The 13,502-nt window shown below is 46.5% G+C and overlaps 1 protein-coding gene and 1 non-coding gene across 2 annotated transcripts in view; one reads left to right on the top strand and one right to left on the bottom strand.

Annotated features, from left to right (window-relative positions):
• Positions 1 to 3,685, top strand: part of TAFA5 (TAFA chemokine like family member 5) — a 202,530-nt gene extending 198,845 nt beyond the window's left edge. Inside the window, exon 4 of the mRNA XM_038756480.1 lies at positions 2,315 to 3,685. Within this exon, the coding sequence (XP_038612408.1) occupies positions 2,315 to 2,323 (9 nt within the window). The 3' untranslated portion in view covers positions 2,324 to 3,685. The remainder of the gene's footprint in view (positions 1 to 2,314) is intronic.
• A 2,286-nt stretch (positions 3,686 to 5,971) lies between these two features.
• On the bottom strand, positions 5,972 to 6,109 carry LOC119937299. The gene has a single exon (XR_005453977.1). It is a non-coding gene; the product is annotated as a small nucleolar RNA SNORA7 (small nucleolar RNA).
• Between the last annotated feature and the right edge of the window lie 7,393 nt (positions 6,110 to 13,502).

Here is a 13,502-nt window from a genome sequence, read left to right as displayed (position 1 = left end):
CTCAATTCCAGACGTAGGTGATGGATTATTTTTCTCGAGAGCTGCGAACCTGGCAGTCCATTGAGTTCTTTTGTCCTTCTCTGCTTTTATGACACAAAACCCCAGTTTCTCCAGCTTGGGATGCAATAACAAGGGGATGTCTGGGACAGGGGCCAGTTTGATGATTGTAGGAAAATTCTTTGAATTGCTGAACGGGAGAGGGGAGAGTCCTTCTGTTTCAGTCTGTGAATATATCTGATTAGCCAGAGAAATGGCAATTGACAGCTTTTGATGAATGCGGCATCAGCCACAGGCTTCATTGTCTGGGGCTTTGAATCTCTCTCTGTTCTTCATGGATCCGGTGACACTGCCCTATCCTGGATATACCCAACTGGTGGCTTAGTTTTCACGGCATCAGGGAGAGATTTGCTTCATCTCCCCCACAGCACTTCCACCGAGTCTGTGTTCACCCCGACCCGGTCCTTGGAAGAGGAGAAGTCGGACGGATGGAGTCGTCCTATGTCTCCGGACCAGGGATGGAGGGAGGACTCGGAGACGTTTGGATCGTCACCCACCCTTATCTCCACGGGCAACAGTCACCCCGGGCAACAATCGCCCAGGGCCCTACCTGAGGAAACCAGGCATTTTCCTTGTTGGAGACGCAAGGCTGGGTGACTAGTGGATAGAGCAGGGGCCTGGAAACCGGAAGACTTAAATTCTAATCCCGGCTCCACCACTTGTCTGCTGCGTGATCTTGGGCAAGTCACTTCACTTCTCTGTGCCTCAGGTTCCTCAACTATTAGCTGGGAATTCTATACCCATTCTCCCTTCTAATAATAATAATGATGGCATTTATTAAGCACTTACTATGTGCAAAGTACTGTTCTAAGCACTGGGGAGACTACAGGGTGATCAGGTTGTCCCACGGGGGGCTCACAGTCAATCCCCGTTTTACAGATGAGGTAACTGAGGCACAGAGAAGTTAAGTGACTTGCCCAAAGTCACACAGCTGACAATTGGTGGAGCCGGGATTTGAACCCATGACCACTGACTCCAAAGCCCGTGCTCTTTCCACTGAGCCATGCTGCTTCTCTAAGACTGTGAGCCCAGTAATAATAGTAATATTTGTTAAGCGTTTACTGTGTGCTAGCCACTGTACTATGCAATGGAGTGAATACAAGCAAATAGGGTTGGACATGGGTTCCAATTACCATTTTGCAGATGAGGTAACTGAGGCCCCGAGAAGTGAAGTGACATGCCCAAGTCACACAGCAGACAACTGGCAGAGCCAGGATTAGAACCCAAGACCTTCTGACTCCCGAACCCCAGCTCTATCCACTAGGCCATGCTGCTTCCTATGCTCACTCTTGTGTTTGGCTCCTAATAAGTGTTTAATAAATACCATCCTGATTCTCATGACTATTTCCAAGTTACCCTGATTTGAGCACTTCCAAAATCTTATCTGCACTTGGGTTCTCAGACATTGCCTGGAACACTCACGTACCTATCTTTACACTTTATTATTTCCCTCCATCGATCGTTTATTTCAGGATCTATCAATCCAGCTAGATCATTAGCCCCCTGCAAGCCACCTGAGGTAGGGATCATGTCTTCTAACTCTCCCAGATGCTTAGAATAATGTGCTCTGCAGAGTAGTATGTAAGCTCCCGTAAGCTCTATTGGACTCTGCCAAATACTCAGTACAGTTCCCCGCCCCCGGTAGATTGTGAGCCCCTTGAGGACAGGTATCATATTATCTAACTCAGTAGTACTCTCCCAAGAGCTCAGTACGGTGCTCTGCACACGGTAGACTGCAAGCTCCTTGAGGGCCGGGTTAATATCTACTAACCCTATTGGATTCTCCCAAGTGCTCAGTACAGTGATCTGCGTGGAGACTGGAAGCTCGAGGGCAGGGATCGTGCCTTTTGACTCTGTTGGACTCTTCCAAGTGCTCAGTACACTGCTGTGCACACAGGAGACTGCAAATCCCTGGAGGTCAGGGATCGTGTCTACCAACTCTATCATCCTCTCCCAAGCACTCAGTACAGTGCTTTACACACAGTGGCCCCTGTGTGAGCCCCTGGAGGGCAGGGATCATATCAGTGTAGCTCTATTATCCTCTCCCAGACACTCAGCACAGTGCTCTAGACACAGTAGACTGCAAGCCCCCTGAGAGAAGGGATTATACCTACCCCTACTGTCCCCACCCAAGCGCTCAGTACAGCCCCCTGCATGCAGTAGGTGGCCAGCGAATACCACCGCTCAGTTGAGGTGGGATGCAATCCCGGCTCCCGGGGCCGAGGACCCTCACTCACTCTCTGTTCTCGGCTTGCAGGTCTCCTGACACACGCAGCATCCAGGAATTCCCAGAGGAGAGGGCTAGGGCTCCGTGCGGATCCAGCGGACGACCACTCCCCAAACCCCGTCCCCGGAGCGGGCCGTGCCACGTGCGGAACATCATCCTCGACGGCCCGTTCCTCCATCGCCCCTCCGCGAGCCCCCCCATCTCCCGCCCCCTCACCTGAGCCAGCTCTGCCCATCCTCACCGACCGGAGAGGCGGGCTCAGGAACGAGAGCTTGAAGAGACCTATCCTTGGGCATTAGCAATACAAAAAGTCACGGTGAACACGTTTCCTCGACGTCCAACACCAAATCCGAAGGGTCTCCTCCACTCCGGGGGGCTTCCCCTTATCCGCCGGCCCCTCTCCCCGAGGAAGACTCTCATCCGGAGGAAGGGGCACCTAAGGGGCAAGAGAGATACTCTTCCGGACCGCCTGAATCGCTGTTATTTTCTTATACTTTCCGTATATACGATAGACCAAAGAGAAAAAAGAAAAAAAAATCTATTTTAAAGTGGACGTGCTGTCATCCTGCGAGTTGTCCGGGTCCAGCGGGCAGGGGGAACCCCTCGGCAACAAGAAACCCGACCTTAGCGAGCTTCCACGGTGCCGGTGGACCGGGTCCGTGCAGCTCAGACACGGCGGGTAGGCCCGACGGGAGCCTCGCAGGGGGAAACTGACCACACAGGACCGAAAGTCCCCCCCTCTGGCCCCACCCCCTGAAATCCCCCTCCCACACACACCCCACCGCGACCCACAACTCAAACTCTCTGCGCCTCCCCTCTGTACTTAGGTCGACTTTATCGTACTAAAATCATCTTCCGTTTTAACCCGTCGAACACGCCTCTTCTACCGTTCCATTTTTGATAGTTAAAAGTTGGAGAATCCAGTATTTGCAGAAGCATGTCTGGCCATCTGTGATCTGTCCCATCTGATCTGCCATTTAGTGCCAGAAGGCAAATTAAAGAGAAACAACAAAAAAATAAAGCAAAACAAAACAACCACCACCACAACACACACACACACAGACACTCAGAAAAAGTAACACTCGTTTGAAAGAGATCATTAAATGTATTTTGAAAAGCCTAAAGTTATATATTTAACAGTTTTTATATGTTGTATATTTGTAGAAAATCCTATTTAACAATTAACGTGGTTACTCCAAGCGTCTGGATGCGGGATATGGGGCTGACCTGTGAGGGGATGGAGAGGGGGCTTCTCTTCTCTGAGACGCGTGGGAGAGATAGCTGGCCCGGAGAGGACTCTGTAGAAAAAGCGAAGAATAATGTGGTTTATATTACATAAATGCATTCAGCCATTGCACTGTTAAAAGGCAGTTTCTATCTTTCTTTGGATTTGGTTCGGAGCCGGGGTGGGGGTTGAGCGGGGAGTCCTTTGGGATCTTTATGTGTCGGTAAACATATTTTTATCATGTGTTTTTCTCCTGACTTATTTTTCTTTTCCCTTTGCTCTCCTCTGGAGTTAGAATATTGTCATTTTTGTCTTTTGAAGGCCAAGTGCGTTTTTTTCTCCAGGAAGCATTTTATGCCAGCTTCAGGATATCCCAGTGGGATAGTGTTCTGGAGGGGCCAGGGAAGTGGTAAAAGGATAGATTAGCATGGGTTGGGGGCCAAGCACACCCCTTCTCTATTAGCTTTGGGCACGCAAGGGGGTGAGGAGTTGGATGACAGAAGTTTCCCTGTGTTTTCTACCCTTCTCCCTGGGAAAAACATGTTTCTGTTTCAACTCTTCATCTTCCGTACCACTGTAGAAAACTACCTACCTGATTTCTGGTTGACAGTCAGGATGATGCTAGTTCTATGCAACTAAGGAAAAACTGTATAAGGGAATTGCTCAAGTCACCATATGCCAAGATTAGATGAGTGTTTAGCACAGTGCCCTGCACATCGTAAGTGCTCAATAGATATTATCGGTTCATTCATTGATAAGAAAAAATCCATTTATTCCAGTTTGCATACTTTTAGGGAGGATTGTTCCGTTCCTCCCTCATGATCATACATTTCCAGGGATTGTCATTTGGAGTATGAGAGGTGTCCATTGTTTTGTTGCTTTTCTTTATTTAATCTCCAAAGAGATCTAACCAATCTGTGTTTTTTTAATGGTATTTGTTAAGTGCTTACTATGTGCCAGGCACTGTACTAAGCGCTGGGGTAGATATACGATAATCAAGTTGAACACAGGCCCTGTCCCACTTGGGGCTCCCAGTCTTAATCCCCGTTTTCCAGATGAGGTAACCGAAGCCCAGGGAGGTGAAGTGACTTGCCCAAGGCCACACATCAGACAGGTGGCAGAGCTGGGATTAGGAGCCAGGTCCTTCTGACTCCCGGGCCTGGGCTGAGGGACCTTTTCCAAACTGTCCCCTCTAAAGTGTTTCTTAACTAATTGTACCCCTTAACTGTTTTCTGACATCCACCGTTCTCCCACAGACAGTGGAATCAAAACCAGAGTCTTCACTCCATTCATTTTGGGCTAGTTCCATTTATAAGAGTGATTTCTCCCCCCCACCCCCCACCGTTAAAGAGAGTGTAACAGCCTCATGGAGCAAAAACTGAGAACCTGTAGACGTGATACCTTTAGAGTATTCGATTTTTCACGTCGACTCAGCTAAATTATGAAAATAAAGGAAAAAAAATCACTTTAGAAGTGAGACTTTGGTTCCCTGACCCTAGCATGCTGAGAAGGGATTTCAGGAGGGTTCTGAGGGAGGAAGCCAGATAGAAAAAATAACTGGGCCCCGCTTACCTGATAGAAATGTGCTTGCCTCAGTGTTAACTGTGTGAAATTGGAACCTGTGTTTGCATTCTCCATTATTTGACTGTGTGTCAAGCTAAGAGTCTGTCCAAGTATTGGGAGTTTGCAAGAGCAGACGATATTTACTTTCTACGGAGATTAGGGCAAATCGAATCAGTGTGATACAGTACAAACGTATTTATGCAGCATGTCTGGAGAATGAGATGCCAATAATAATACGAGTAATTGTGGTTTTTGTTAAATGTGTATTTTGTGCCCAGCACTGACTGCTGAGATAGATTCAACAGGATCGAGTCAGATCCAGTGCCTGTCCCTCATGGGGACCTCAGTCTAAATGGGAGCGAGAACGGATATTTGGTCCCCATTTTATAGGTGTTGCAACTGAGGCACAGAGAAGAGACGTGACTTGCCCCAGGTTGCCCAGCAGGTAAGTGGAGGAGCTGAGATTAGAACCCAGGTCTCCCGACTCCCAGGGCTGGGCTCCTAGGCCGCGCTGCCGTTTCATCAATTTTTCTAGTTTTCAAAGAACTGTGTCCCTGTGCCGTCATTCATTAGAAGCCCCAATGAGAGGGCAAGGTAGACTCAAATTTAACTCGCTGAGACCCTCTTGGAGTCAGGGGGCTGGAATCAAATCACTTTACGTTCCAAGAACCCCTGATCAGCTTAGCCCACTTGTCTTCTCTTAGCCTGTCAAGTCGTCTCCGACCCATAGTGACGCCATGGATACGTCTCTCCCAGAACGCTCTGCCTCCATCTGTGAGTGTTCTGGTAGTGGATCCATTTCTTGGTAAAAATCCGGAAGTGGTTTACCATTTCCTCCTTCCTCTCAGTCAACTTGAGTCCCTCTCCCATGCTGCTGTTGCCCATCATGGGGAGTTTTGACTTGTAGCAGATTGCCTTCCATCCGCTAGCCACTGGCCACGCTAGGAATGGAATGGATACGCCTCTGCTTGTCTCTCCCTCCCTTAGTCGAGACTGGTAGAGTACTGGAAACTCTCCAGGTGTGACCCTGAGAGAGGGTTAGGTCACTACCTAACCTACCTTGTAAAGGCACCTAGAGGGAAGAAGGTCTTAGTGAATCATGTGAGCAGAAGAGCCATCACCCCCCTATGGCTGAGGAGATCCAAGATATGAGGCTGAAAGTCGACTGACATTGGGTACTAATCTGAGGGTTCGTTTCGATCAATCAGGGGTATCTTCTGAGCGCTTACTGTGTGCAGAGCACTGCACTGAACAGTTGGGAGAGCACAATATAATTGAGTCATTGGACACGATCCCTGCCCTCAAGGAGCTTATTACAGTCTTACTGGGAGCTTATTATGCAAACCTTATAAATTGCTTCTCCATAATATCACCTGGGCATTCTGCTCTCTGAAGTGCTTTCTGCTTGGTTAAGCAGGTGCATGACAAAGCTATTAACTGTTTACAGTACTTGCTACAGACCTATGTATGTGTATTTAATGACTTTAATGTACTTAATCTAATGACTTGCACTGCTATTCTTTACAACAACCTTCCTTCATCTCAAGAGATTTTTTTGAACAGTATCTAGAAAGTAAATTGTTTATTGGCCCTGTTTATCCATCAGTGATATTTATTTAGTGCTTAATGTGTGCAGAGCACTGTACTAGTACTAGTACAAGAAGCAGCGTGGCTCAGTGGAAAGAGCACAGGCTTTGGAGTCAGAGGTCATGGGTTCAAATCCTGACTCCACCAATTGTCAGCTGTGTGACTTTGGGCAAGTCACTTCACTTCTCTGTGCCGCAGTTACCTCATCTGTAAAATGGGGATTAAGACTGTGAGCCCACCGTGGGACAACCTGATCACCTTGTAACCTCCGCAGCGCTTAGAACAGTGCTTTGCATATAGTAAGTGCTTAATTAATACCATTATTATTATTATTATTATTATTACTAAGGGCTTGGGAGTAAAATAGTATCAATCAATCAGTGGTATTTATTGAGCACTTACTTTTTTGCTTTTAAATGGTATTTGTTAAGCACTGACTACGGGCCAGGCACTATTGTAAGCACTGGGGATGATACAAACCAAGTAGTTTGGACACAGTCCCTGTCCCATATGGAGGTCACAGTCTTAATCCCCAATTTCCAGATGAGGGAACTGAGGCGCAGCGAAGTGAAGTGATTTGCCCAAAGTCACACAGTAGCAGCTAAGTGGTGGAGCTGGGATTAGAACCCAGGTCCTTCTGACTCTCAAGCCCATGCTCTATCGACTAAGTCATTGCTGCACAGGACACCATCCTAATTACTGGGTTTGTTGTTATCTTTTGCTGTTTAGTCGTGTCCGACCCATAGCAATGCCATGGACACGTCTGCAATCGTTCGGGTAATGGATCCATAGAGTTTTCTTGGTAAAAATCCAGAAGTGGTTTACTGTTGCCTCCTTCCTCGCTGTAAGCGAGTCTCTGCCCTCAAATCTCTTCCTTGACGCTGCTGCCCAGCACGGGTGAGTTTTGGCCAAGCTAGGAATGGAAAGGGTAGGCCCCTGATTGACTCTCCCTCCTGCAGTCGAGACTGGTAGAGGACTGGAAACTCTCCAGGTGCCACCCTGAGAGGGTAAGTGCTTAGAACAAACAGAACAATAAAATGGAGTTGGTAGATTTGACCCCTGCCCACAAGGCGTTTACATGTAACACATGTCAAATGTGGAATCAGAAGGTGTCATCTTTCAGGTTGGGAAGGTGGACTGTATATTTAGAGTCAAACTTCAGGGAGAGAGTGGGCTTTCAGTGTTAGAATTGATAGACTAGAACAGGTAGAATAGAATTGATAGTGATAGAATTGAGTTTCCTCCCAGCAGCAGGATGTAAGCAATGCTCAGTATAGTACTCTGCACACAGTAAGTGCTCAATGAATACCACTGATTAACTGCAAAAAGGAAAAAGATCCAATGCTGCTAATTCTCTCATGTATCTCCTTCCACCTCTTCTCTAACTAACGTTTATGGTATTTATTAAACAGTTTCTTGTACCAAGCAGTGTACTAAGTGCTGGAGTAGAAGCAGCGTGCCTTAGTGACTAGAACACGGCCTGAGAGTCAGGAGGGCCTGAGTTCTGATTCCGACTCCACCACATGTCTGCTCTGTGATCTTGGGCAAGTCACTTCACTTCTCCGGACCTCAGGTTCCACATCTAGTAAAGAAGGGTTAAATACCTGTCCTCTCTCCTACTTAGACTGTGAACCCCATGAGGAATGGAGAATGTGACTGGATTATCTTGTATCTATCCCAGTGCTTACCACGTAATAAGCACCTAACAAATACTACAGAAAGCTCGAGAAGCAGTAGCTAGAGCACAGGCCTGGGAATCAGAAGGACCTGGGTTAAAATCTTGGTTCTGCCTTTTGTCTGCTGTGTGAGCAGTTCCCTCATCTGTAAAATGAGGATGAAGACCACCGTGAGCCCCACATCTAGCTCACATCTACCCCAGCACTTAGTACAATGCTCTGAAGTTCTTAACAAATACCCTTTAAAAAAGAAAAAAATACCTCCTTCAAGGCAGGAAATGCAAATGCCTCTATCAGCTCTAATGTATTGTTCTTGCCCAATCACTCAGTACAGTGCTCTGTATAAAGTTGACTGTAAGTTCCTTGAGGGCATGGAATGCATGTAGAGAAGCAGTGTGGCTCAGTGGAAAGAGCCCGGGCTTTGGAGTCAGAGGTCATGGGTTCAAGTTCCTGGCTCCACCAATTGTCAGCTGTGTGACTTTGGGCAAGTCACTTAACTTCTCTGGGCCTCAGGTCCCTCATCTGTAAAATGGGGATGAAGACTGTGAGCCCCACGTGGGACAACCTGATCACCTTGTATCCCCCCAGCACTTAGAACAGTGCTTTGCACGTAGTAAGCGCTTAACAAATACCATCATTATTATTATTATTATCTACCAACTCCATTTTACCTTATTCTTCGGAGTACTTAGTGCAGGGCTCTGCATTCATAGACATAGAGAAGCATAGAGAGCACACATAGAACAGCAGCGTGGCTCATTGGAAAGAGCACGGACTTGCCAGTCAGAGGTCATGGGTTCTAATCCCGACTCTGCCGCTTGTCTGCTGTGTGACTTTGAGGAAGTCACTTAATTTCCCTGGGCCTCAGTTTACTCCATCTATAAAATGGAGACTAAGACTGTGAGCCCCATGTGGGACAACCTCATTACCTTGTACCCCCACCCCTCAGCTCTTAGAACAGTGCTTGGCACATAGTAAGCACTTAACAAATGCCATCATTGTTATTATTATTGTTACATAGACCGGAAGCTCGCTCAAGGCAAGAATCATGCCTCTAACTCTGTTGCACTCTCCCAAGAGCTCAGTACTGTGCTCTGCACAAGGTACACTGTAAGCTCCTTGAGGACAAAGCCCATGCCTTACAACATTAATTGTACTCTCCCCAATGGTTTAATAGAGTGCTCCGCATGCAGGAGGAGCTCAATAAGTTGGATGGATGATCACGATGAAGATGATGATAATGACGATGATGCCTCAGAGGTGAAAAACCCCTTCCCATCATCTTGGGGACAAAAACTCAGCCCAGACTTTCCACTCTCTGGGAACCTTGGTCTTCTGGACAAAATGTCGCCAACAAAAAAAACGATAAATTGACCTCATGGTCCTTGGCTCCAAAGCCACACTGCCCAGTAAGTGTAGAAACCCCTCGAGACCCTCAGAAGTTGTATCGCAGGAGCCATTTTTAAAAAATCGTGTCAGGCCTCCTTTAACACTGCAGGACAACAGACAACGGGACATGATGACCCCATCTCTACTGCATCCCTTTGACCTGATTAATTAAGGATCAATACTCGCTTTTCATCAGCAACGCGCCATCATTGTCCGATCTGCTTCAAATGTAGCTACCCCAGGGCTTAGGATAGATTGTTATTTTTCATATTGGAAGAAGGTGAAACTCATTTATGAGGGTGTGTGGGGCTGAAAAGGTCCACACGGCCCCCATGATCTTGGCCACACAAAAAGGTTGTTTGTGTTTGGTTGCATTGTTGTCCGCGAATGTTTTCTCTTTTGCCTCCTTGCCTCTCTCTCTATATGAAGCTTTTGCTCAGAGAGATTATCTCCCTTCTTAATGGCATTGCTTCAGGCTGGTCTTTCTTCTGCAGTTGGGAAGGAGTGTGGCTTGGTGGAAAGAGCCGGGGCTTTGGAGTTGGAGGTCATGGGTTCTAATCCCATCTCTGCCACTTGTCAGCTGTGTGACTTTGGGCAAGTCACTTAACTTCTCTGTGCCTCAGTTATCACATCTGTAAAATGGGTTTAGGACTGTAAGTCCCACTGGGACAACTTGATTATCTTGTGTCTTTGTGACTTTGGACAAGTTACTTAACTTCTCTGTGCCTCAATTACCTCATCTGTAAAATAGGGATTAAGACTGTGAGCCCCACACGGGACAACCTGATCACCTTGTATCCCCCCAGCGCTTAGAACAGTGCTTTGCATATAGTAAGTGCTTAACAAATGCCATCATTATTATTATTATTGTATCTACCTCAGTGCTTAGAACCGTGCTTGGCACATAATAAGTACTTAACAAATACTATCATTATTACTATTGTTATTAACTGACTCCCAGTCTTCAGCTGGGATCATTCATTCATTCATTGTCGCATTTATTGAATGCTTACTATGTGCAGGGCAGTGTACTAAGCACTTTGGAGAGTACAATATAACGATAAACGACACATTCCCTGCCCTCAATGAACACTCAATCAATCAATCAGTGGTATTTATTGAGCACTCACTATGCGCCTTAACCTATTTCTTCTGTCTTCCCAGCTTTTCATTTCCAGATTTCATCTCTCCACCTGAATCTCCGGCTGTCTCTCATTCTCCTCAGACATCCCACTCTATGTTGAGGTGAGCCGGGTTTCAGTGCTTGAAGACTGCAAAAGCGAATGAGTAATGCCGCCGTGATTAAGCACCCTAAAAGAAAGCGTATCATGTGACCTATAGTTTTCTTACTGCCGTGACTGTACCGGGTTCTCTAAAACTATCAAACCGTTTTTCTTTTTAATCCACTTGGATTGTCCTCCCTCTTTGGGTTCTGCAGCAGTCCCGTGACGGTTGAAATTTACTAGGCCAACTGCCGTTCGGTTCTGTGAGTCTACAATAGCTAGAAGTTCCTTTTATGAATGTAGATATGGGGCTTTTATGCCCCCATAAAGTGACTCGAGCTATTTTGAGGGTCGTCTTTCTACTCCAGACCTAACCGCCTTTGGGTGAGGATAGAAAGTGGCTTTTTTTCTCCGTCCTCTGAAAAGATTATTTAGAAATTTATGAGCAAATGAAAAAGGAGTGCGAGAGTGGAAACCATTCTTCAACCTCATCAGCTCCTCGAAGCGTTTTATAGCACCTTTCCTCTCTGCCTCTCCAAACACCTCCAACATTTATTATTTCTCCCAGTGACCGTGGGAGGTAAGGGAGGAATCTCTTGTTTTAGAAGCACCGACCGCTGTGGTGGAGATGCTTGGGGGAAGGTTGTGGACAGGCTCCACATAATGCATCCTGCAGAGGATTGTGGATGATTCTGTGCAGTGCATCCCCTCTGATGGTGGGGAATCACAACCACGCATTGTTGGTGTGGACAGGGAGAACTTGGAGGGGTGATACCCCAAATCCCACCCCACCAAGGCGAGGGACCCCCCTGGACCTGTGGACTAGAAGCTCTTTGAGGGCAGGAATCAAATCTACTCACTCTGTTGGACTTTCCCAAGTGCTCAGTACAGTGCTCTGCACCCAGTAAACTATAAGCTCCTTGAGGGCAGAAATCATGTCTACTCACTCAGTGGGACTCTCTCAAGCACTCAGTACAGTGTTCTGCACACAGTAGACTGTAAGCTCCTTGAGGACAGGAATTCCATCAACCATCGCATTGTACTCTGCCAAATGCTTAGTATAGTGCTCTGTGCACAATGAGTGGTCAGTAAATACCATTAAGAATTTATCAATGGATGGATTGGAGCCAGAAGCCCCACAGCACTTATGTCCATATCTGTAGTTTATTTCTTTATATTCATGTCTGTCTCTCCCTCTAGACTGTAAGTTCATTATGGGCAGGGAATGTGTCTGTTTATTGTTACACTGAACTCTTCCAAGCGCTTAGTACAGTACTCTGCACACAGTAAGTACTCAATAAATATGATTGATTGATTGAATGAATGAAAGCCTGCAGGTTCCAATCCAATGCGAGGTAATAAGTCTTCCCGGGAGGGAAAGTGTCTTATAAAGAGTTTAGTTCAGCATAAACCCAGGGGGCATTGATATCATCATTGCTGTGCCTTTTATGAGGGAAGAAAGGGCAGAGGAGGTGCTAGGGACTTTAGAAACCATCCTTAAATGTTTTAAAGCAGCAGCACAGCCTAACAGAAAGAGCTCAGAACTGAGAATAAGGAGATCTGAGTTCTAATCCCAGCTCTGCCACTTGCCTAGCTGTGTGACCTTGGGCAAATCACTTTCATTCATTCAATCATATTTACTGAGTGCTTACTGTGTGCAGAGCACTGTACTAGGCGCTTGGGAAGTACAAGTTGGCAACATATAGAGACGGTCCCTACCCAACAATGGGCTCACAGTCTAGAAGGGGGAGACAGACAACAAAACAAAACATGTGGACAGGTGTCGAGTCATCAGAATAAATAGAAGTAAAGCTAGATGCACATCATTAACAAAATAAATAGAATAGTAAAAATGTCTCTGGGCAGAGCACCCTGGGGTAGTAATCCTATTTACTGAGTACTCAGTGTGCCCACAGAGCTCTGTAGTAAGAATAATAATAATAATAATGATAGTGTTTGTTAAGCACTTACTATGTGCCAAGCACTGTTCTAGGCCCCGGGGTAGTTACAAGGTAATCAGGTTGTCCCCCGTGGGGCTCGCAGTCTTAATCCCCATTTTACAGATGAAGGAACTGAGGCCCGGAGAAGTGAAGTGACTTGCCCAGGGTCAAACAGCAGACAAGTGACGGAGCCAGGATTAGAACCCACGACATCTGACTCCCAAGCCCGGGCTTCTCTAGTTCTGTGCCTCAGTCTATTCATCTGTAGAATGGGGATTGAAATGGTTGTTCTCCTTCCACCTCAGACTGTGGAATAGGGTCTGTAGTGGCTAAAGCACGGGACTGAGAGTCAGAGTCATGGGTTCTAATCCTGGCTCTGTCACTAGTCTGCTTTGTGACCTTGGTCAAATCACTTCACTTCTCTGGGCCTTAGTTACCTCTTCTGTAAAATGGGGATTAAGACTGTAAACCCCGCATGGGACAACCTGATTACGTTGTATCTACCCTAGTACTAAGAACAGTGCTTGGCACATAGTAAAAGCTTACCAAATACCATTATTATTATTATTATCATTAGAACAGTCCTTTGCATATAGTAAGAACTTAACAAATACC

Source organism: Tachyglossus aculeatus, chromosome 14, assembly GCF_015852505.1.
Source record: "Tachyglossus aculeatus isolate mTacAcu1 chromosome 14, mTacAcu1.pri, whole genome shotgun sequence".
NCBI classification, from domain to species: domain Eukaryota; kingdom Metazoa; phylum Chordata; class Mammalia; order Monotremata; family Tachyglossidae; genus Tachyglossus; species Tachyglossus aculeatus.
The sequence above is the reverse complement of the archived record's forward strand: the minus strand, read 5'-3'. Positions and strand labels throughout refer to the sequence as shown.